At 48.7% G+C, this 24,695-nt stretch overlaps 1 protein-coding gene across 7 annotated transcripts in view; it reads left to right on the forward strand.

Moving 5' to 3' along the window:
- ZNF710 (zinc finger protein 710) overlaps positions 1–24,695 on the forward strand; it is a 72,835-nt gene that overhangs the window by 15,373 nt on the left and 32,767 nt on the right. Inside the window, exon 1 of one of the 7 annotated variants that reach the window (XM_061158707.1) lies at positions 7,059–7,091. The exons of the other annotated variants lie outside the window; for them this stretch is intronic. Coding sequence (XP_061014690.1) covers positions 7,084–7,091 — 8 coding nt within the window. The 5' untranslated portion in view covers positions 7,059–7,083. Of the gene's footprint in view, positions 1–7,058; positions 7,092–24,695 lie in introns of those variants that run through there. 7 annotated transcript variants of the gene reach the window in all.

The following is a 24,695-nucleotide window of genomic DNA, read 5'->3' on the forward strand; positions in this document are numbered from 1 at the left end:
GGTGCAATTGGATGGCATCTCTTTAATTAAAAGGAAGGGGAGGTGGTTTTTTGATTTGGGGTTTTGGTTTTTGTCTGGCAGAAAACACCTGTGCTGATTTCAAAGTAGGGTATTGAGTGCTTCCTCTTCGCTGAAGAGAAATTCTCTACAGAGAGCAAAGCTAAAGGTGTTGGCTGTATATAATACGAGGCTGTCATCTGTAGGCTACAGCTTCACCTGGGGGGAAGAATTTGATGTCTTTAAGAGACACAGAATCATCCAGCACCAGCTGTCCTCATGGGCAGCGCCGTATTGATTATCCAAGTTGGAATCATCATTTCTGAAGGAGGAGGCAGGGTCCACTGGGGCTGAGGAATGTTCGTGGCGGTCTTTGGAACCGTGGCCTGGAGCTGGCGTGTCCAGCCCCGGGTCACTGTGCTACTCGGCATCTTTACAAAGGATGCGTCCTAGTGGTTCACGCTGCCCGTTTTTGTTTGTTAGGCCAGTGGAAGTGGAAGCACCTTGCACATTACAGAGTGGTACCCACATTAAGTTCGCACTGGGCTGTTGCTGATTGCATGCATGGATAGGAGGCACCCCATAAATGTTTCCCCAATGGACAGATTTTGATCTTTGAGATAGATTTTAAAGCTTTCAGTCAGAAAGAGGAATGGAGAAATTCAGACAGCTCCCATTGCTCCTCAAGTTTTCCTGATGCTTGAATAATTAAGTCCATGGATGGTGAGCTTTTTCCTTTCTTGGGCTCTGGCTCATCTTACACAAAGGCCAGCTTCTGTAAATGGTGCACGTGTACGCCCATGCCTTCCCAACAGTTCCCAATTCTGTTGTCCTCTTGTGTCCTAGCTCACTATCTGGAAAATTTCTGTGTAACATCAGCTAAGTTCTTTTTTTTTTTTTTTAAGGATTTTTATTATCTATTTATTTATTTGGCCTCACTGTGTGGCATGTGAGATCTTAGTTCCCTGAGCAAGGATGGAACCTGTACCCCCAGTATTGGGAGTGTGGAGTCTTAACCACTGGACCATCAGGGAAGTTCCCAGCTAAGTTCTTTTGCTTCAGCTGCAAAGCTTGTCAGAATTTCTCTTCCAAGTGCCTCTTTGGGGTCTTCTGTATCTTGGTTGTAAAAATTTGTTCCCTATGGCCAAGTAGGTGAACAAATGTCACTCAGCTCAGTAACTGGCCGTTTGTTTTCGTTTGTTTGCTTTTTAATTTTATTTATTTATTTGACTGTGTTGGGTCTTACCTGCGGCCCGTGACATCTTTCATTATAGCGCATGCTCAGTAGTGTGGCACAGGCTTAGTTACTCCAGGCATGCGAGATCTTAGTTCCCTGACTGGGGATCAAACCCACGTCCCCTGCATTGCAAGGCAGTTTCTTAACCACTGAACCACCAGGGAAGTCTCAGACTGGCCATTCTGTAATTCCCCCCTTTGAATTCACTGTCAAAGGAGATGGTCATTGTCCTTTCCTTGATCAAGGACGAAAGGAACGCTTGTTTTGTTTTTGCATACATCAGCTGCTCTGCCTGCTCTCATCCCCACCCCCTGTTCTCCCCATGGTGGTCACTCTAAGGACAGAAAAGTTGGGTCCTGACTTAGCTCCCTGCTCTTGACTCACCCTCCCTGCTCCCACTTGGGCTTTTTGGAGGATTTTATTTTATTTTTGTAAAGATTTATTTGTGGCTGCTCTGGCTCTTCATTGCTGCCCGGGTTTTCTCTAGTTGCAGCGATTGGGGGCTACTCTAGTTGCGGTACATGGGCTTCTCACTGTAGGGGTTTCCCTTGTTGTGGAGCACAGACTTCAGCAGTTTCGGAGCTTGGGCTCAATAGTTATGGCACATGGGCTTAGTTGCTCTGCGGCATGTGGGGTCTTCCTGGACCAGGGATCGAACCTCTGTCCCCTCCATTTGCAGGTGGATCCTTATCCAATGAGCCACTGGGGGAGCCCTTCTGGAGGATTTTAATTCCTCTTCAGTGGAATACACCTCTTAGTCCTTAAAAATATTCTTAGGTGGTTTTAAGTGTCTCTGTTCAGTTTTGTTTTGTTCCAATCCAGTTCAGGTTCGAATGTCCAAGGAATGCAGAGTCTCTTGGATCTCTGCCTTTTGTTTTTTAGAAAATAGCTTTTATTGATTTTTTTTCTTGTTACAAAGGGATTTACGGTTGTTGCAAAAAATTTAGGAAATAGAAACAAGCAAAAAGAAGAAAATTAAAATGCCTGTAATTATTAATAATTCAGTGTATGATATACCCTTCCATATATTTAACCAGTCTCCTAAATTTAAATTTTTTTCCTCTTTTTCTCTTGTAAAGAATGCTGTGGTGAATATCCTTGGGTATTTTTTGATTAAATCTTTGGCATACATTTCTAGCAGGGAATTACTGGGCCCAGGACACATTCTAATGGCCCTGAATCTAGATGGTTAAATTGGCCTCCAGAAATGGCATGTAGTATTTTTGATTCCTTTTAAGTGAATACTAAGTCTTATTCTTTTATTAATAAAATTTAGTTGTGCGTTTTTAAGATACTGCTTTTCAACTGTTTAACGCACATTGATTAAGAGGGACTGACCTGGGAAAGGCCTGATTGACCCCGGGCACAGCTGACCCTTGGAAGAGAACCCGCAGATCCTTGCCCCTTTGTTCACAGTGGGCCTTGAGCATCGAGACTAGAGCCTTGTCTCTGACTGCAGGCCTGTGGCTCCCCAGGGAATCCTCAAGGAGCCCATCCTTAGGGTGCCCGGGGCAGCGCTGGCTTTGAGGATTCCAGACTTAGGCTGGCCTTTCTTCGGAGAAGATGCTTGTGAAACAAACATCCTGTCCTGACTCCGGAGCCCGAAGCCGGTCATGCCTGGCTGGGTTGGTGTTTGTGGGGCTGGCATGGAGGATGCCATGGTGTGCAGGCTTCAGGATTCTGCCCCAGGGGAGTACCTCTCTCCAGACCTTCAGCCCTTGCAGCCCGATTGCCCAGTCATACCTTGGGGTGGGGTGGGGTGGGGTGGGGGAGGTTTGATGGAATTACAGAGGAAGTAACACGTGCTTGGGCTAAATTGGGCCTTCCTGCTCCAGCTCTGGGCTTGCTCTTCCTCCTTCTCTGTTCTCCTCCTCCTCCACGCCAGCACAGTCTTTACGGCAGTTGGCGAGGCCTCTCAGGACCTTCCCTGCTTCTTGGTTTCTCCTCTCCTCTTGGCTCCTGGTGACATCTCTGCTGCTGCCCACCATCTGGACCTGGCACTGCCGGCTCATTTCTTGCACCCGCTCTGCTCTGGTTCCCAGCCCCCCTCCTTGCTCCCCGTTCCAAGCAGGGCTGTCCCAGCTGAAGCTGCTTCTAGCCTGCCCTCCTTTCTCAGGCCTGGTGGGGAGACCCCGGGGGCTCAGGGAAGCCCAAGTCCCCCCACCCCCCAGAGACACAGCGACAGAACAAAACGCAGCCCCTAGAGGTGAGGGACATTCAGTTTCTGTGAACTTAGTGACTTGTGAGCTGGAGATGGGAGGCAGGGGTTGGGAGACAAGGCTGGAGGTTCCCCCGGGGTGGGCTTTGTTTAAAATTTAATATGCTCTTTCCTTCTCTTAACACGCCAGCACGGCTTCCAGCTCCTTTGTCATTGTAGTCCCGTTATCTGTCTGGTGGATGCGATCTCTTATCTGCCTGGCCCTGCCTCTCGTCCCTCCATGGCCCATCCTTCTCACAGCCTCTACCCCGCTTCCGCCATTTGAGACACAGTGTTGCAGGCCTCATTCTGCAACCTTAGATTCCAGTGAAACTCCTCACCTTGCTTCTTAGCTCATTGATTTTGAGAAAACCAGGGTCCACTTTTGGTGATGGTGGACCCACCAGGGGCATGAAAGTGGGCAGCTTTGGTGTCCAGTGAGAGATGGCGTGTGGCACCCACCCTTAGCAGGATGGGAGAGTTGGTGACCCAAGGGTGAGGGTCTTGGCCCTGGGTCGCCCAAGACACAGTTGATGGTTTGCTCCCAAGTGTGCTGCTACTTCTTTTTTTTAATAAAAAAATTAATTATTATTTAATTTTAAAAAATATTTATTTGGCTGCGTCAGGTCTTGGTTGCAGCACGCGGGATCTTTCATTGCAGCACATGGACTCCACAGCACTTGGGCACAGTCGTTGCAGCACATGAGCTTGGTCACCCTGGGCATGTGAGATCTTAGTTTCCTGACCAGTCCCCAACCAGGAATCGAACCCATGTCCCTTGCACTGGAAGAGTAGATTCTTAACCCCTGGGCCACCAGGGAAGTCCCTGTGTTACAACTTCTGGCCTGGCACCTTCTTGGCCTTGGGAAGCCCTGCAGGGCTTAATCACTGAAACACAGAATTGTTCTTCTCCCCAGAGGCAGGGATGAATCTAAAGGGTTGCCTGCCACAGAAGTAGGATCACAGGCAAGTGGAGGATCTACTTCAAGCCATGGGACTCAGGATCCAAGGAGTCACGGCCTTCTGTCCTGGCTTGCCATCTTCCAGCCCTGACAAGCCACAGCCTCCCCCAGCAAGCCTTGATTTCATGGCCTGAGAAGTGGGTTCATGTGCTTACTTTTTATAGGTGTGCGCTGTGCTGTATTGTTGTTCAGTCGCTAAGTTGTGTCCTGTGCGACCCCATGGACTACAGCATGCCAGGCTCCCCTGTCCCACACTATCTACCAGAGTTTGCTCAAACTCATGTCTGTAGAGTCGGTGATGACATCTAACCATCTCATTCTCTGTTGCCACCTCCTCCTAACTTCAGTATTTCCTGGCATCAGTGTCTTTTCCAATGAATCAGATCTTTGCATCATGTGGCCAAAGTATTGGAGCTTCAACTTCAACATCAGTCCTTCCAGTGAATATTCAGGGTTGGTTTCCTTTAGGATTGACTGGTTTGATCTTGTAGTCCAAGGGATTCTCAAGAGTATTCTCCAGTACCACAGTTTGAAAGCACCAATTCTTTTCAGTGCTCAGCCTTCTTTATGGTCTCTCATATGTACATGACTACTGGAAAAACCATAGCTTTGACTATACAGACCTTGTCTGTGCTGTGTGATACCTGGTAATGATTGTTACCTGTGGACTGCAGGCATGTGAAGTCAGGGGGAGCCCTGCTCCATCGTGAGTCTTCTTTTCTCTTACAAACCTCCATCATTTTCTTTATCCCTTCGTTCAGTCAGTAAACACCAAGCACCTAGTAAACTGATATAAAGGGGAACGGCATGGTCTTTGACCCCAGCAGGCCCTCAGCCTGAAGGGATATGGGATATGCAGACAAGAGCATGAGAAGTTCGCTCTGCAGACATGGTGAAGGTGGGGAGCAGTGCAGGGAAGACTTCCTGGTGGAGGTGCTGTTTAGCTGAGTCTTAGCAGGTGAGGGAAGCAGAAGCATTCCACTGGGGGACTAGAATATACCAAGTCAGAAAGAGCAGGGGCATTCAAAAAGTCAGTGGTGGTTTGGTGTGGATGGGAGGTAGGATGTCGAGGTGGGATGGCAGAAGATGGAGCTGGAGAGGCCAATTGGGAATGTGTCCAAAGACTTGAACTTCACTCCGAGACCTGGGGGAGTCACCAGTGGGTTCTGAGCAAAGAAGCCATTGACAGATCACTCTGGTATAAGCCAGGGGACTTGGGGTTTACATTGTGATTCCATGTGGGGAAATCCCCTTGGAAAAGTTGATCTGTGGATTGAAAAACTCTTCAGAGGAATAAATACAGTATTTTTGCTTGAATTCCTTCTCGTTTCACCTAAAATTTCTGCTCTGTATCAGCCGTTTACAGATCATTTATAAAATTATATTTTCTATGCTTGACTGTGTTTCTTAAAACTGACCAGGAAATAATCCCAAGTAAAATTTTTCCACTGAGTTATATTCTTTTTTTTTTTTAAACATTTTTTTCTGGAGTATAGTTGCTTTTTTTTTTTTGGCCATGCTGCACAGCATGTGGAATTTTAGTTCCCCAACCAGGGCTAGAACCTGCACCCTTAGCATTGGAAGCACAGAATCTTAACCACTGGACCACTAGGGAAGTCCCCACTGAGATGTATTATTAATACATGTTTATAGTTACTGAGGGGCTTCCCTGATAGCTCAGTTGGTAAAGAATCTGCCTGCAATGCAGGAGACCCCAGTTCGATTCCTGGGTTGGGAAGATCCATATTTTTGGACTTAACACATGGCTCAGCTGGTAAAGAATCCGCCTGCAATGCAGGAGACCTGGATTCAATCTCTGGGTTGGGAAGATCCCCTGGAGGAGGGAAAGGCTGCCCACTCCAGTATTCTGGCCTGGAGACTTCCATGGACTGTATAGTCCACGAGGTTGCAAAGAGTCGGACTCGACTGAGCGACTTTCACTTTCATAGTTACTGAATGGGATTCCCTGTGGCTCAGTGGTAAAGAATACCGCCTGAAAAAAAAAAAAAAAGAATACCGCCTGCATTACAGGAGCTGCAGAAGATGCGGATTTGATCCCTGGGTTGGGAAGATCCCCTGGAGGAGGGCATGGCAACCCACTCCAGTATTCTTACCTGGAGAATACCATGGACAGAGGAGCCCGGTGGGCCTCTGGGGCCCATGGGGTCGCACAGAGTTGGACACAGTTAACCAAGTGACTAGCACGAACACTTTCCCCAATTCCAGCGAGGGAAGGATAAGGAGGACCAATGTTTGTTGAGTACCTGCTCTGGGCCAGGCACTTCTAATTCAGTGACTCTGTTAAAATCAGCATTCTTAACCCATTTTAGAGGCAGAAAAACTGAGATTCATGAAGGCAGCCAGTTTCCTAGGGCCTTGCACCTGTAAGGGATGGTAGTGGGATTTGAACCAGGTATGAGTAAATCCCGAATTCACACTCCATTCATCGAACCACTCTGCTACCTAATTTCCAAAACACAGTAGAAAAGTAAAGCGGGGAACTTCCCTGGTGGTCCAGTGGTTGGGAATCTGCCTTGCAATGCAAAGGACAGGGGTTCAGTTCCTGGTCAGGGTGCTGAGATCCCACGTGCTGTGGGACTACTGCGTGCCTGCTCTCTGCAACAGGAGAACGCCGATGTGCCGCAGCGAGGACCCAGTGCAGCCAAAGGAAAAGAAAAGAAAAACAGGAGATGCAGAGGTGGGTCAGATGAGCCGCTGGAGAGCTTCTTGATTTCTAGATAAAAATTAGAGCTGAGACACTTCCCTGAGGACCATTCCTCCAAAGGGTAGTGGCTGCATTCTGGTTTGTGTGACTCAGTCCACTGTGGAGACACTGCACAGAGCAGAAGGCAGGAAGTTGTTACCTGTAAGTGACATCAGTTTGAAACAGAGACATACTTGAAGGTCACTGCCCAGAACAGTCAGGGTGGTGGGCAGAGCTGCCTGGATATAGGAAACCACTGTGGGGTGGGGGTGAAGGTTTATGGAGAAAGAGACAAGAGTCATTCCCAGGAGACAAGCCGCTCCTCTGGGGTGCCTGGCACATGCCGGCATCTCCTTGTGTGTTGCTGCACTTCCTCTGGCCCTTGCCCTCTTTGCTTAGCCGTCTTATTACGTTCCCTGTGGGTCAGGATTCTCTTCCCTGATTTTCTAAGAGTGTCCCCAGACTCCCCGGGGCGGGGGTGCGGGGGGGCTCAGTGGAAGCCAGCTGAGACATCTTGTCTTCTAGCAGAGGACAGGGCTGAGCAAGGATGGAGGACAGAGAAACAGCAGAAAAGACCCCAGTGTAAAAGGACTCTTTGTTTGGGGGTTTTATTGGTATTTTTGCGGGGAGGGGTGGTATTTTTGGCCGCATCACGTAGCATGTGGGATCTTAGTTCCTGAACCAGGGGTTGAACCTGTGCCACCCACAGTAAAAGTGTGGATTGTTGACCACTGGGCCACCAGGCAAGTCCCATGACTCTTGTTAAGAGTGCCTGGGCTTCGCCAGTCGCGTGCTTCTGAAACCATGGGTCTCCCAGGAACCGCCTGGAACCACCACTCCACTTTCCTTAACGCTTGCTGTCACTCACACCTATTCCCTCTCACCCTCTCTCATCCCTGCTGCCTCTCCCTTACCTTCCGTCCCTGTTTTCTCCCCTGTCATGGAGCAGGCTTCTTGACCTCTCTGGAGTTTTCGATCCCACTCGATGAGCGGGCCGCTCGTGGGAACTCGGCCAGTCTCTCTCCAGAGTTGCTGGTGTTGGGCTGAGAGTGGCGTGAGCTGGAGGCACAGCCACCCTGTCCATTTCCAGGGGCCAGAGCTTCTCTGAGTTTACAGGGGCTCTGCAGTTGATCTTGGGTTGAAAATGCAGTTTTTGGAGTGGGCCTTAGAGATCGTGTAGAGGTAGAAGGGAAATAAAAGCCTGCATGCATCAGTTGCAGAAGTTGGATTTCATTGTTTTTCCCTTTGAGGGAAAACTCAGTGACAGTAATGGAGGGCTCATCATTAAGCATGAGGAGCGTGGAGAGATGAGGAGAGATGAGGGGGGCCCCCTGGGGAGTGAGTCTCCTCCAGCAGGGGGGTCCTCCACGGCCTAAGTGACTGTGAGCTCCTCTAGGGGCCACGGTCTTCAGGTGTAGGCACTGTTTGAGGTCCAAATCCAATTATTCCTCAAGTTCTTCCTGGTGACTTCTTAACTCTCTGGCCAGAGGGAGCTTGCAAAGATAAAGCTTGAAGCAAGCATTTTCGTTACCAAACACCGAAAGAAATCTTATTAAAAAAGTAAATCTTATGCAGAGAATTGTAAAGAAAGTGAAAACTGCCCCTAGTCTCACCCATTAGAAATTACCAACATAGGGACTTCCCTGGTGGTCCAGTGGTTAGCCTTCCAGGGCAGGGGCTGCAGGTTCCCACAGGGAACCCACAGCGGGTGCATGAGATCCCAGGGGCCTCATGGCCAAAAAAGCCAAAACATGAAATAGAAACAATGTTGTAACAAATTCAGTAAAGACTTTAAAAATGGTCCACATTAAGAAAAAAACTAAAAAAAAAGAAAAAGAAAAATTTCCAGCACTGTTTAGTACCTTTATATATTTTTTCACAGTCTTTTTCCATCCACATGGGTAAATATATATTCTTTTAAACTGGTTACAAGCACACTGAACTTTATACCCTCCTTCATTTGACATAACATTATGGCAAGCAGAAACTTTTCAAAAGCACTAGGGCTTTCCTAGCGAGCATATGCTCTGCAGAAACTTCTGTCAGCCACCAGTAACTGAATGAAGAGCTCACTCACGGTCTGCCAAAGTTGTGCCAGAGAGTCCTTTGATCACCAAGCAGTTAAACCTTGACAAAATATTGTAAATTTATACAGACCAGAACTAAAACCTAACTGCTTGAAAAAAAATTAAAACGCTTCCCTAGATTGCTGTTGGGTCAAGGAAGAAATAAAGAGCACAGTAGCAAATATTTAGAAAGCATTGGAAACTGGAGTGCCACATAAGCGCACCTATGGGAGACAGCTGGCGCTGTTCTCATAGCCTTAAATGTTTTTATTATTAACAAGGGAGAGAGAAAAAAGAGACTAAGTATTCAGCCTGAGATCTTAGGGAAGAAAAAAAGAATAAAAAACAGCCCCTAAGGAAAATGGGAGGGGGGAAAAAAGTAAAAATAAAGGCAGAAATAAGTGAATTAGAAAATTGAAATGCAGTGAAATTAGCAAGTATATTCAAGAGCTGATTCTGTGTTTGAACCAACAGTAAAGTGGCTTAACCTTCAGCAAATCTATTTGAAAAATAAAAGAGAGAAAAGAAAAGAAAATAACAATAGAAATGAGAAAGGGGACATTGCGGTAAGTAGAAAGGTTTTAAAAAATGAAAATCTGTGCACACTAGGCTTAAATTTGAAAATCTCAAACGAATGCTTTTCTGAAAATGGATGTGTTAACTGAGAAAAAATTTGCAGTCGTTATCAAAGTGCTGCCCTCTCTACCTAAAGAAGACACCAGTCCCAAGTGTTTTTGCTAGGTAATTGTTTCAAATTTGATAATACTGTTAATGTTAAGCTATTCCACAACTTAGTAGAAAAGATGGAGAGCTCTCCAGTTCATTCTACAAAGCAAAATTAGCCTGATATTAAACATGGCAAAGAGACCATGTTAAAGAATGAAAGTGCTAGGAGGAAATAGAATTCAATAATATATTAAAGAAGTCATTCACCAAAACCCAATGGGGCAAGTGGGGGGAAATTGTCAATAATATAGAAAGAAGCTTAATATAGTAACTGTGTCATGCTAATGGGTTAAAGAAATAAAACCAGATTGATTCCAATATATGCAGGGGGATAATTGATTAAAATTGAACAACCATTTCTAACTAATCAATACACCAAAAAAAGGAGTAGAAAGGTGTATTCTTAGCTTGGTTACGGATATCTATTTCAAACCAATAGCCAAAATTATAATTAACTGAGAAACACTTGAGGCATTCCTGTTAAAACTAGTAACAAAATAAGGAGGCCTGCCATCACCATCAGTAATTAATATGGCTTTTAAAATGCTAATCACCAGGATAATACCGAAACAAATATATTAAAGAGTAAACATAGCAGTTTGTACAATTTATACCAAATCGTGGGCTAGAGTTTGATTTCCAAAGTTGAGAAATAAAAAAGGTCATCAAAGAAATTCAACAGATTTGACTACATTTTACAAATCGTAACTGCTGTGTCAATTCCACAGAACACTTGGGAGCTAGGGGGAAAAGATCGTCTCCTAAGACACTTAAAGGGTTAATATTTTAATTCTTCCAAGAACCTATACATACTGGTTTTAAAAATCAAGATTTAAACTAAAAGACAAAGTGAACAAACTATATATAATTAGCAAATAAAAACCCACCCCAAAGAAATGCCAGATGGTATGTTCTGTGAGGTTGGATCAACTCACCAGATGACAGACACAGTATTGAATTAATATTTGTTGAACAAATAAATGGATATAACGCAAGTTTTTAAAGCGTAATACCATTTTTTTAACCTTTTGAATTAGCAAGAGGTTTTCCCCCAAGGTTTTATTATGAAAAATCTCAAATACATAGAAAAGTTGAAAGAATAGTACTGGAAATACTCATACACCGCAGATTGGATGTGACAGATGTGAACATTTGGCATGTTTGCTTCAGCTGTACATGTATATGTTTTTTTTTAATGCCTGAACCATTTTTTAAGTAAGTTGCAGAGCACTTATCAACTTCCCTCCTGGATACCTCAGCTTGCAAATGCTTCATCTCCCAGAATTTAGCGATCTGTGTGGAGGGTGTGGGAAGTTGGCACTCTGTGCTCTGAGGGTGTCTCTGCTGATTGCCCTAGTCCTTGAGAAAGGCACTCAGGAGTCAGTCAGGACCTTGTGATGTATAAGAAAAAAGAAGGCACATAATTATTGAGCATCAGGCTCCTTGCGAGGCGTTTTACTGATGGTCTCCTGTTAAATCCTCTTCACAGCTGTGTGATGGAGGTGTTATGCCCATTTGAGGGGAAACTGAAGTTCGAAGAGGTTAGTTCAGTAACTTGCCCAAGTTCATACTGTGGCAGTATTCGACCCAGGCCTATCTGACACGATCACATTACACAACAGTTGTCGCTTCCCTCTGTCTTTCTGCATGAATGCATGAAGGCGTTTAGTGGGTAGGGTTGGACAAGTTGGAAACAACCTGAATGTCCTTCCCTGTGAGAATGAGCAGGCAAATGGTGACCTGTGCATTCTTGCAAATGTTCTGTGTTTATGAATATGGATCATCAGTTCTGAACACGCAGCATGGAAACTTGCTCGTGTCCAATCCAGGGAAAATAAGCAGGACACCAGGCTTATACACTCCATGATTAAAACCGTGCAAAAACTGTATGCTTGAAGAGGACCAGAAAGAAAAAACACAAGACGTGGTTGAGTTAGGATGAGGAGTATTAATTTTTTGTTCACTTCCATAACTCTTTGCAGGGGATGGTTTTATGAATTTTATAATGGAAAATTTTAATCAAAACCAATTTATTCCCACTTGAAAGTTTTGTAAGCTTATGGCAGGGGAAGACTCCGCTTCATTTATTGCAGTTCTTTTATTTTCCAGTGTCCAGCCCCATGCCTGGCATATTATGGACATAATAAATGTTCTGGATGAGTGCCCACTGTGAAACCTCTCAGAGGGGCTCAGCCTAGGAACATGCTTGCAGGGAACTTCCACCAGCCAGTTGGTCTCCCCAAGAACAAGTGCAGGCCAGGTGTGTGTCCAGGGTGGGGTATTTGCAGGGTGCTTGGCCCTCCTGGCCCAAATGGAAAGTCTCCACCAAGGTGCAAGGACAATTCTGGCCAATTAGCATCTCCAGGGTATTTAGTGTTAACAAGAACCATCTGGGATAAGCAAATTCCAGCTATAGAGACAGATTTTATGTAATCTCAGACTTTCAAAATTGGTAGTGATTATCTGAACAGCTATTATTAAGTGTTTACTAGAGACCAGGCCAAGTGCACTTGCAAAGACATACCCTCATTTAATTTTCACAACAACCATGAGAATTGGCGAGTATAACCCCCATTTTATGGATAAGGAAGCTGAGGCACGGAGGAAAAGAGGCGTGAGCCCCGGGGCAAGTCTTGGTTTTTCTAAGAACTTGACTTTCAGCAAATGACAAGCCTTCTGGGCTTTGATTTCCTGGTCTGTGGACAACAGCTGACACTAGCTGAGACTATGCTGTGTGTTGGGCCCAGCCAAGTGGAGAATATGAGACCAGCTTCAATAAATAAGCAAATTGGATTTATTCCACGGGTCTCTCTATGCCAGGGCTTTGTATCACAAGCACTTGCTCCAGTGGAATAAACCCAGTTGGTTTTATTTGGACCTCTTTTACTTTATCAAGACCAAATCTTTTGAGCCACCGGTCACTCCTGGTTCTTTCACAGAAGGGCAGCTTCTGTGGCCACACCATTTGTTATTCCCTGCTAGAGGAAACTGGTTAAAATGCAGTTCCCCGGGGACTTCCCTGGTGGTCCTATGGCTAAAACTCCACACTCCCAAAGCAGGGGGCCTGGGTTTGATCCCCGGTCAGGAAACTAGATTCCACATGCTGCAACTAAGAGATCTCACATGTCGCAATTAAGGCCCAGCACAGCTAAATAAGTAATTATTAAAAAATAAAATGCAGTTCCCTGTGTCCAGTCCCGAGTTTGCAGGATCTGGGCGGGACTCAAAAGTCTGTATCTTACAATGCCTTCGGGTAGTTCCCAGTTACCAGTCTTGTTATGGCCAGCGTGGGCCAACTGTGAACTGCTGCAGCAGCCTTTCTCTTCTGAGATTTAACCTACAGAGATGCTTGGGCTGATGTAAACCAAAGCCTGTTTTCATCTGGAGGAATCCAATGGCGCTGTAACCCTGCCTAAGAACTGCAAATTTTGTGCTCTGTGAATTTCTCATTGACAGAACATTCTCTTCACACTTCAGCTTCATGGAGCTCAGTGGGTCACGTGTTGCTGAATGTAAATTCCAAGAACGCTTAAGAAACTTTAATGTATTATTTTCTGCTTTTAAGAGAGAGGAGAGGCAGGAGAGATGACTGGAAAATCAACCGCCCCCAAACAGTGGCGACTACGAATGCATGTTTGAAATATTAAGGGCAGATTTGAGGCTCTATTACCTGTGAGTAGAATTTTCACCTAAGAGGAAAGATATCCCTCTGCATTTAAAATTCTTGAATTTATAAACACACTCATGCATTCTGAGGCCAGCACCACGTAAAAGGACGGGCCATGGACCATCGCTGGTCTGCACAGCATTACCCAGCTAAGAAAAATTGAAAATGAGGCTTAGAAACTTACATAGTTTCACGTTGCCATGACAACATCCAAGTGGATGATTGACAGCTGCATCTTGATCAGACTGGACCAAGATGGGCATCGCTGACTTCATGTGACAGGTGGTGGGACCAGGAGCTGCTTGTTAGTGTTAGTTCTTCCAGGGATTCAAATAAAATGGCTTTTCAACTGCAGAAAGTTTGAGAAACATATGCATGTATGCTCAGTCAGTCAGTTGTGTCCGACTCTTTCCAACCCCATGGACTGTAGCCCACCAGGCTCCTCCATTCATAGTGGTATGTTTAAAAAGTGTACTCTTAAGCTGAAGAAGTGGAAAGCAAAAGAGTCGGGGGAGAAGTGGAAGACCTCTCGCCCCCACCCTCCAAATCTCAATGGGTCAGTTCATGCAGAAGGGTGTCCACTGCCACACTAGCTGGTTCCTTACTTTTGAGTCCTTCCTCTCATGCCGTAGGATTCCTTTATCTTTTATTTAATATTTATTTGGCTGCACTGGGTCTTAGTTGCGGCTCACAGGATCTTCAGTCTTCATTGTGGCACGTGGAATTTTTAGTTGCAGCATGCAAACTCTTAGTTGCAGCATGTCGGATCTAGTTCCCTGACCAGGGATCCAACCCAGGCCCCCTGCATTGGGAGCTTGGAGTCTTAGCCTCTGGACCACCAGGGAAGTCCTAGGATTCCTTTAAGCCCTGGTCTTGGAGTCTGTGGGAGAGATCTTTTGGCCCAGGGTGGAGCAAGATGGTTAAAAACTGGCCTTTGGAGTCCTGCCAGGCCTAGCCTTGAAAACTCGAGCACCGTTAGCTGTGACCTAAGTCCTCTCACTTTGCTTCACAACTCAGAGTTTAGAAAATGGGGAATGACAGGTTTTCATGCAAGATAGAAATAACATGCAGGAGGGGCTCCTCACACCCTCTACACTTGGGAGAGGGTGGGTGCTTTGTGTTGTTTTGTCTAGGGTATTTGAAAAAGTGGTTGCATTGTGGGTCTCGAGGAAGTTGCCAGCTGCCCTCCCTGTTTCCGAATTCCTCTGTGTGTGTGTGTGTTTTCTGTGCTCGTGGTGGTGGTGGTGGAGTGGAGTTGTCAGGAAACAGCCATCAGTTTCCTGCTGATTAATTCAGTTCCTGGCGGGTGCTCCCTCGCAGGCCTGGCCTCCTGCTTCCTCCGCTTACTCTGGATGGCCCCCTCTGAGCCGCCTGCCTGCCCTTGGCCAGGACACGATGCTGCCCGCTGAGCCTGGCTTTGTTCTCACTGTGGGCGGGGTGCCAGGACCCAGCTGTCTCTGGTTTTGCCTGCAGGTGTGATCCTTGGCGCACCTGGCACCTATGGGGACTCGTGTCTTCCAAGTTACCCTCAGGTCGGGCTTGAGAAGTACAATGATCTGACTGCAGGCCCTAGGAAATTATGCTTTTAGGGTCCTCTGCCCCTTCAGAGGAGGAGGCCTGATGGCAGGGATCTTGGAAAGGACCCTAGGCAAGAGCAGTGGACCCCAAGATTTCCCTGACCAGATTTCCTGCCGGTGAAAGGGTAGTCTGCAGGGCCTCTGCCTGTGGTCTTCAGAAGGGAGGTGCTGGCAGGGGGAGAGTCCCGTATTGTATTGGGATTTGAGGATCCCTAGCCTGCATCTTGGGGGGCACTCGTAGGGAAGGGGGCCTGGGTTGGGCCAGGCCTGCCTCAGCCTATCACTTGGAGACCTGGCGACCCCACGGTGGTCTCACGAGCTCTGTAGGAGCCACATCCCCAGGTGTAGCCTCGGTCCTAAACACCCTGGGTGGCATCTCCACTCCACACAGTGGAGGATGCGGATGGTTGAGAATGTGGGTTCTGAAGCCTCGTCGGCCACTAGCAGAAGGCGGGTCTCCCGGGACTAGGCGGGTCTTGTCAGGCCAGCTTTGCTTTCCGCACGCAGGGCTGGAGAGGTCAGGACCACTCGGTGCCCGGACTGTGGCAGGCCCTGACTGCCTCTGGACGATGACACACACAGCACACGCAGGGGCACAGCTCCACACACGTGTCGTCCGAGGCTGGCTCTTCGGAGGGGGAGGCAGGGACCCCGTGGCTAAGTCAACACGCCGGCCACGTGTTTGGTTAGCAAACAGGGAGCAGCAGTCAGAGCCGGCCCCTGCCTTCCTGATTCTGCCTTTCTAGCAAAATGTCCTCTGGAAAGGACAGCCAGCACCGACCACGCATTGCGGGCCCTGGTACAACCTGGAAGTGAGGGCCCCTTTGTTTGAAAATTAGTGGGAATTCCTAGACAGCCAAGCTCGATTCCCAGGGCCCCAAGGGACAGCGTCCCGAAGCCACGTTGCCCAGTCTTGTGAACTGTTTTTTTTTCCCCCTTAATATTTCATGTATGTATTTGGCTGCGTTGGGTCTCGGCATGCGGGATCTTTAGGTATGGTGTGTGGGCTCTAGTTCCCTGACCGGGGATAGAACCCGTGCCCCCTGCAGTGGGAGCACGGAGTCTCAGCCACGGGACCACCCATGGCTTCAGGGAAGTCCCAGCAGCCTTGTAAACCTGTGACTGAGGCCTCTAGGCTGGCAGCAGTGGGCTTCTCTTCGTTAGAGGAAGGGCTTTCTGCCCAAACCCAGCTGTGGGTTCTGAGAGGCACTGTCTCCACTCTGCCCCACCGGGCAGCTCCTCTCAAGGGCTGGAGCGATTCCCACCTCAGCTTCTCCTTTCTGTTCCTCCCTCTGTTTCTTTGTAACCTGAGAAAGCTCTGAGGCCCTCCCTCCCCCCACTCCCCTCCCCTCCCCTCCATTCTTGCTGCCCTACCCCCCTCCCTCCACCTCCATTTCTCTCTTCCTCTTTCCATCCCTTTTATCTGGGGGCAAAACCCTTCCCGTGTTTGCTGTGTAACATTTTCCACCCATTCATTTGGTGCCGTTTGATTTCCACGTCCCTTTGAAGGGCAAAGGAAGGGTGCCCCTTCGGATTTCCGAAGCCTCTCTCCGGAGTGGCCCAGGCGAGCACCTGCCCCCTACCGAGGGACGGGGGATGTCCCTCCAGTGGCCTCTGGTCGGGTCCAGATGGTCTCTGCCCACCGGGAGCCTGGAATGAATTCTCATTGTTAGCATTCGGCACTCACCGCCTCCGCTGCACGTTCAGCTGTCAGCGCTGCTGGCCACGGTGGGAAGCAAGCCTGTCCCGTTCTCCCCTGTGACACCCCTGAGCCCTGGGGATGGACCTGACGGTGGCTCCCAAGGCTGCAGCTTCCATGAGGGCCTGGAGCCCCCAGTGCAGGGGGTTGGGGGGGTGGTGGGGTGCAGGGGGCCTGAGTGCAAGGGGTTAAATGGATACGCCCGGTGGGACCCTGTCCCGGCCTCCCTCACCCTCTCTGCACAGTAACCAGAAGATTTTCAAAGCAGCCATTGGCTCATGTGTCCTCTCCTAAAAGCCTCCTCAGGTTTCCCACTGCCTCTGAAAGGCACCCGGCCCTGCGTGTGGCCTTCCCCGGCCTTGCCCTCCTGAGAGGCAGGCAGCCCGGGATTCTGAAGAGACACTTGAGGCACAAGTATCTTGAAGAATGCGAGGGGTCTGGGAAGGAGAAGGTTGGTTCCCGGGCAGGCTCCTGAAGCTGGGCTTAGGGAGAGGCTGGGGAGGAGAGGTCTCTGGACTGGACTAGAAGTAAAAGTCCGACTCAGCCCCGAGGACCTGGTGCCCGGGAGATGGACTCCACCCGGGTCACATTTGGACCGTGGAGGGGCTTTTAAAAATCACCAGAGTCTGGGGGTGGACCATCCTGGCATTTGCGTTTGCACCCTTGAGGCCACAGGTCCAAGAATCTCTTACAAACACTTTGGGAGGCAGCTACGTTCACCACTATACCACCAATGCCGCACTTGATGCACACTTTGGGAAGGTGGCCGGAGCCAGTAGGCAGACTTGCCAGCACAGGTAGTATGCTCTAGGACTTTTCTCCGTCGGTGGGAAGGCCTGTCTTGCTCACTCTGCTCTGAGTCCCTGGCCAGGATGAACCAGGGAGCTCTAAGCCGACTGCAGTGGCTCAGACGGTAGAGAATCCACCCACAGTGCAGGAGACCCAGGTTCCATCCCTGGATCAGGAAGATCCCCTGAAGAAGGGGATGGCAACCCACTCCAGTATTCTTTCCTGGAGAATCCCATGGATAGTGGGGCCTGATGGGCTACAGTCCTTGGGTTCGCAAAAGAATCAGACACGACTGAGCATCTAGCACAAGCAGACTTGGGGCCCTAGAAGGGACCTTCTTCAGAAGGGGACACCAGGCCCCATCGCCAGCGAGGACCGCCTCTGGGTAGCAGAGCCTGGGGTTTCAGACCTTTGCCTCCACCTGGCTAGAAGAGAGCTGACTAGAACGTGACAGTCAGAATGATCCCTCACAGGTGTGCTGTGATTCTGACCACATCTTTTGCACTCATAACCCCCACAATTTACATCCTTTTCTCTGACCTTCAGGTGTTCTTTGTTTTTGTTTTTTTTTAATGTGGACCACTTTTTTTAAAGTCTTTATTGAATTTGTTACAATAGTGCTTCTGTTTTATGTTTTGGGATTTTTGGCCTGGGGGGTGTGTGGGATCCCTGCTCCCTGACCAGGGATCAAACCCACACCCCCTGCACTGGAAAGCAAAGTCCTAACCACGGGGCGGCCAGGGAAGTCCCTTCTCTGACCTTCAAGTGAGGGATCTGTGCTTGATGAGGAGGGGGGCAGAGTTTCAGCCCCCAAAGAACTGGGGACCTGGGGAGTGATGGGTTCAGGCATAAAGAAATCAAACCTGGAAAAAAAAAAAAAAAGAAATCAAACCTGGATGTTGTGTTTCCAGACCTGTAAGGGAGATAGGTTTGAGGGGGAAAGGTCCCCCTCTTCTGCCAGAGGAGGATTCAATGAGGAGACAGAGAAACAGGTAGGACCTGAAGGTTTCCACCCTCCTTGACCTCAGGCCTGGCTTGCCTGCCGACACTCTGGGCTGAGTGCTGGAGCCACTAAAGCTCTGCCTCGGCTCACAGGCAGCTAGGTAGGGCGGGGCTGAGTTCAGACTGGGTACAGTACTCTGAACAGATTGGGATGCACTGCAGCGGCCCATCTCTCTCTCTTTAAAAAAAAAAAAAAAATTAGGCTCTGCCAGCTCTTAGTTATGGCATGTGAGATCTAGTTCCCAGACCAGGGATTGAACCCGAGCCCGCTGCATTGGGAGGTCAGAGTCTTAGCCACTGGACCAACCTGGAAAGTCCCAGTGGCCTATCTCTTCACCACGAGCACATCACTTTCTTCATTGGGCAGGTTGGGTAACAAACCAAGATTGGCCCAACAAATGCAAAGAACAAGTGACAACTCGCCTGCATGGTCTGTATCCTTGCCACTTTTTATTTTGAAAATGTCAAGCCTCACAGGAAAGTTAAGAACTTTCTTCTGGAGTCACGATCATTACCATTTTGCCACATTTGTTTTATCTTTTGTCTCACTCTCTTTCAAATGGCTTTGCTGAATCATTTGAAAGTGAGTTGTAGGCAATATGATGGTTCACCCTTGAAAAGATACTTCAGCAGGTGTCTTTAGTAGGGACAAGGGTTTCCTCTACATAACTACAGTAGCATCATACCTAAAAAATTACAATTAGTCAATAATATCTAATAAACAGTCCTATGCAAATTTTCTCAGTTGTCCTCTAAAACTGTTTTTCAGGTTCTTGTCTTGATCTAAAAAGGTTCATGTGTGGCATTTGGTTGTTACATATTCTTAGTTCTTTTTATCTGAAATAATCTCCCTCTTTTGTGTGTGTGAATGTGTGACACTGGCTTTGAAGAGTCCAGGCAGGCCTTGTAGAGTGGATTCTGGCTTTATCTGATTGAGAACATTCAAGTATAAGTTTGCATGGTTTTGAAACTTGCCTGATAATTGCTTTGCTGTGTCTAAAAAAGTCCTAAGGCAGAAGGTAGTGAAAGTGTTAGTCGCTCAGTCATGTCCAATTCTTTGTGGTCCCATGGACTGTAGCCCGCCAGGCTCCTCTGTCCATGGGATTCTCCAGGCAAGAGTGCTGGAGTGGGTAGCCATTCCCTTCTCCAGGGGATGTTCCCCACCCAGGGATCAAACCCGGGTCTTCTGCATTGCAGATGGATTCTTCACTGTCTGAGTCGCCGGGGAAGCCCAAGGCAGAAGGTAGAGTTGGGGTAACTCCTTTGTCCCCTATGCCCTTGTGAGTCATGGGATGCCCTGTCCAGCCACCCACAAAAAGAGGTGGCTTTAGTAACATTACATTTGTAAAATGCCTCAGCTGACTTTAGACTTTCTTTAAAGAAAGAACAGTTCACTTGATTCACAGGAAACCTAGCCTGATTGGGCAAGATTTGTTCTCATTTAGCGGGTGGGATTCTGAGAGGCTGCATCTGTACCCGGGACATATACAAGGCATGGGCAGAAGTGGCCCAGAGCCCAGCCCTGCTGACCCACGGCCGCAGTGGCCGCTGCGAGACCGTGCAGAGTCGATGCCTTTGTCGTGTCTGCCCTAGGACTGGGTAAGTTACATGGTAGTGGCCCTGAGCCTCAACCCTGGACCCAACAGTGCTAGACCCTGAGTGCTGGACGGAGGCTGATATATACTCAGATATGCGCTCACCTGTCTTGATGACTCCGAGTCTTGGATCTGAATCTAGTGACTGAACGGTGATCTCACGTGTTGCAGTTGCTTGCCCTACTGTGAACGGTCCCAAGCTGCCCTTTGGTCATTTTTTTTTTTTTAAATATGTGTGTTTTATTTGTTATATGGTTGTACCAGGTCTTAGCTGCAGCACGCAGGATCTTTAGTCAAGGCATGGGCACTCTTACTTATGGCATGTGGATCTAGTTCCCTGACCAGGGATAGAACCTGGGCCCTCTGCATTGAGAGTGTGGTGTCTTAGCCACTGGACCACCAGGGGAGTCCCATTTGGTAAATTTTGTATCCTGCACCCTCGCTGTCAGCCCACACAGCCTCACCAGAGCACCCCTCATACTGCCTCGCTCCTCCTCCTAATTTGCAGCTTGCATCTGCTGTGGTCTGGGAAGCCAGAGAAAGAGGCTTGTTAGAACTGGGTCCAGAGGCTGTGAGCAAGGGGCTCTGTCCCCTCAAGGGGTGACTGTGATACCGAAGGCCCCTCTTGGAGGCGCCCACTTCAGGTTTACTTGTATAAATAGATTTTCTCTGCTTTGGTAATAATACCCTACACTTTATTCTTGGGGGAATTTGCCGTTACCAAAGAGGAGACCTCTGGGCAAGTGGGGTGTCGATGTTCCATGTTTCAAGTTATTTGTTGGTTTGGCTTGACCATGTCTTAGTTGGGGCATGTGGGGTCCAGTTCCCTAACCAGAGACCGAACCTGGGCTCCCTGCATCAGGAGCACGGAGTCTTAGTCCCTGGACCACCAGGCAAGTTCCACACGTTTCCAGTTTTAAAGGCCTAGAAAAGACCATGACATGGCAGGAGTGAATGGTGAGAACAGTGAGCACGTGTGTGAGTGCACAGCTCGAGGGTGCTCTGGGTGGGGTGCCCGTGATCCCGAGGGTCCGCCGGGCTCAGGCTGGTGCGCCCTGACCACCCCGCTCCCTGCATGAAGATCATGCTGCTTTGGCCCAACTCGGCTGTGTGAATGCACCCCGGCGTTCCTGGGGATCTGGGCCCGTGCTCGAGGGCGCTAGGCAGCAGCGTCTTGGTCTCTGGGTCTCCGGTCTCCTGGGGAAGGGTCCCTTAGTGTTGGGGTCTTGTTGTTAAAGCCGTGTGCCAGTCTTGTGCATGTTCTTTCCCTAAGGTTCTTCCCTCTGTCTTGTTCTCCCTAATTGTGTTATCTCGGGCAGGAGCCCACTGAATTCTGTTCTTGCTTAAGGAAATTTCTATGCTCATAAGCGTGTAAGGATGGTGCCCTTTCTGTTGCGTGGCCCAGTCGTGCAAGGACCTTAGAGGGGTCCCAGTGTGACTTCACAGTGACTCCTTGGCCAAGCCTTGTTTTGCTTTTTGGCTTGCCCTTAATTTTGTCTTTATCTAAGTAATGCATATGCATCTTTTTTTTAATGTCAAACATTAAAGGGCTTAACAGAGATAAAGCAGCAGCCACCCCTGGCCCACCTTGCTCCCCTCACTCCAGCTCTCCAGATCGGCTCACTATTCTCAATTCCTTTCACTTCTCCTTTCTGATATTCACCCCCATACTCTGAAAAAAGTACATTTATCCTACTCCTTCTCAATTTACCAATTTTGGACGTTACCTATTGCCTCCATGTAACTGCCTGTCCTGTTAATATCATTCTATCACAATTTGGGGTTAAATTCACAATATAAATACCATTCTCTGCTGAGCTTAGCACTGACCTATTACTTCTTTAAAAAGAATTCATTATTGTCTGGTTTCCTGTGTCTAGCTCTGTTTTTCTCAGTATACCAAAAGATCAAGAAAACATCTATCAGGTTTTTTTTTTTTTTTTTTTTTTTTTTAATTTTTTGGCCCCACTGTACAGCACGCAGGATCTTAGTTCCCCAACCAGGGTTCAAACTCTCGTCCCTGGCATTGGCAGCCCAGAGTCTTCACTACTGGACCACCAGGAAAGTCCTTCTATCATGTCTTTTATCTGTTAGTTCATGAATCAGTTCCTTTTTTGTTTTCTGGACACTGGGCTATCTCACCCGTGAGCTTCTTTAAAGTTTCTTGAAAGCAAATGAAAATTTCGTTCATTTTGATCTATTATAGTGACTGTGCCATCTGCTCTGAAAAGGCTTTGCTGACACCGCCCACCTCCCCAAGGCTGCCCCTCCTCTGGGCGCCCCCCACCCCCACCGTAGTCCCTTGCTCTCTCCCTCACACAGACCTTAGTGCACTGAATCAATCGCCTGTTTTCTTGCCTGTCACTCCCCCTACCCTGGGAGTTCCCAAGGGCAGAGCTGAGTCCCGTTTGCTGTGGTCTCCCTAGGAATGCCCAGGGGCTGGTGGGCACATAGCAGGTGCTCAATAAATATCCATTGGACTTTGCATGTGCTGGGTTGAAATGCCAGCGTGATGATACCGTCCGGGTAGTTCAGCGATGTGTCTCGCCCTGTGCTCCCTGGCGTTTTCCACGTGCACCTTCTCTCAGCTTCCTTCCTCGGGTTCGGAGGCCCTTCTGGGCCTGTTAGGACTAAACAACAGTCTTTCCCAGGTGAAGCTAGCAAAAGCAGGGTTTTCATTCCCGGGTCTGTGCTGCATCCCACCCCCACTCCCCACCACCCCCCAGATTGGCCTCAAGCATCTCGGGGCCTCGGATTGGTCCTCGTCACTTTGTAATCCCAGCCCCTGCCGCCCAGCTCCGCACAGACTGATGGCTCCATAGATGAGTGAGGTTGAGGCTCGCTCAATCAATCAATCAATAAACCAATCAGTCTTCCTCCACTCAGCCTCTCTGCTCCCAGGCATTTCTCATTATCCAGCGTCTGGATGATCAGAGGGAAAAAGAAGCCTCTGCATAAAGGTGACCCCATTTCAGGTTTTGCCGTGACTCACTGAGTATTGAGAGACAGGAAGAGCCAGAGAAGGGAAGATGAAGAGGGGGGCCAGGGACGCTCACCCGCCCCACCCTCTCAGGGGGACCTTCGGGGAGATGTTTGGTCACTAGGCTGAGGGCCGCGTGCGGGCAGGGACCGTCCTGTGCACCGCGTTCTCACCGGAGCTCAGCAAGAGTCCCCGTCATAGCTGGTGTCTGTCTGCAGAAAGGAGGCAAGGACAGAGCCCACATCCAGGCCAGTTTGGAAAGGGGGACTTGCGATTGTCCGGGGCGCCTTCTTGACTCTTAGTCCTGGGTCTCAGCCAGCTCAGGGAAGTTGCTGATCTGTGATGTCCACAGGGGCCCCACCCTTGGAAGGACACTGATCTGACAGCTGGCAGCCAGTGAAAAGGGAGAACCTGCCACCCTCTCACCCTCCTGAGCAGGCAGCCACTTCCTTGAGGCATCCCCAGGAGAGGACACCTCATCCCAGGGCCCGTTCAGAGTGTCCCTCCCTCCACTGGTACCCAGCGCCTCCTGGGTGGACTCGGGCCCAGGCTGGCCTCCAGCCAGAACAGCCACCTTGCGCAGACCCTCCTCCTTGGTCCTTCTACCTGGGCTCTCAACTCTTAGACCAAAACAGGAGAACCAAGAGAGACAAGAACCACAGAGGCCGGGCCTCACTCACAGCGTCATGGCCCAGGGTTCTCCTGGCCTGGGCCCCCCACCCCGGGGCTGGGGCAGGGGAGGCTGACCCTGAAATAAAGCTGATGGCTGTCGGCCTGTTCCTCCTGCTTCCCTGAGAAGAAGCGCTTCTCTTGTGGGTGTAGTGAGTTTTGGGGGGGAAGCCTTTAAAGCAACCCTTTGATGCTTCTCCAGGAAAACTGCGTTTATATTTTTGTTACTTTTAGGAATTAACTTGCGGTTCCCAGCCCCTCCCTCTCTCCCAGAAAGGAGAGAAAGAAGAAAGGGTCTGCATTGTCCCTGTGATTGGCACCTTCTGTGAATGAGGGGTCACTGCATTGGGGCTGTTCCTTTTCAAGCGCCCCCTTCTCTCCTGCACGCGGCATTCACGCTGGAACATTCTTTCTTTCAAAGCTTCTGTCTTTCTCTCCCCCTTTGTATCTCTGCTTTCCTTCCCTTCACTTTCCTGCCTTTCATTCTCAGCACTCACCCGCTCCCTCGGGGACCGCCCGCTTCTCCTTCTCTTTTTTCATCCCTTTTCTTCTTCTATTCAGTTCCTTTTCTTTTTTCTTTTTTGCCCCCCCCCCCCACGTTTTTTTTTTAAATTCTTTTTTCCTTTTTATTTTTGAATAGTGCTTCTGTTTTCAAGGACCGGGATGAGCAGAGAAGTCGGTTTATTTGAGGAAGGGAGAGTATGGAGGTTTTAATCACACATCACCCCCTTCACCCCCCGTCCCATGTGCTCTAGATGTGTGAAAAAGAACCACCACGCAGGACACCGGCTCCCTCTGGGCTCTTGCTTTGAGAGGGAAGGGTGTTCT

Source organism: Dama dama, chromosome 13, assembly GCF_033118175.1.
Source record: "Dama dama isolate Ldn47 chromosome 13, ASM3311817v1, whole genome shotgun sequence".
NCBI lineage: Eukaryota > Metazoa > Chordata > Mammalia > Artiodactyla > Cervidae > Dama > Dama dama.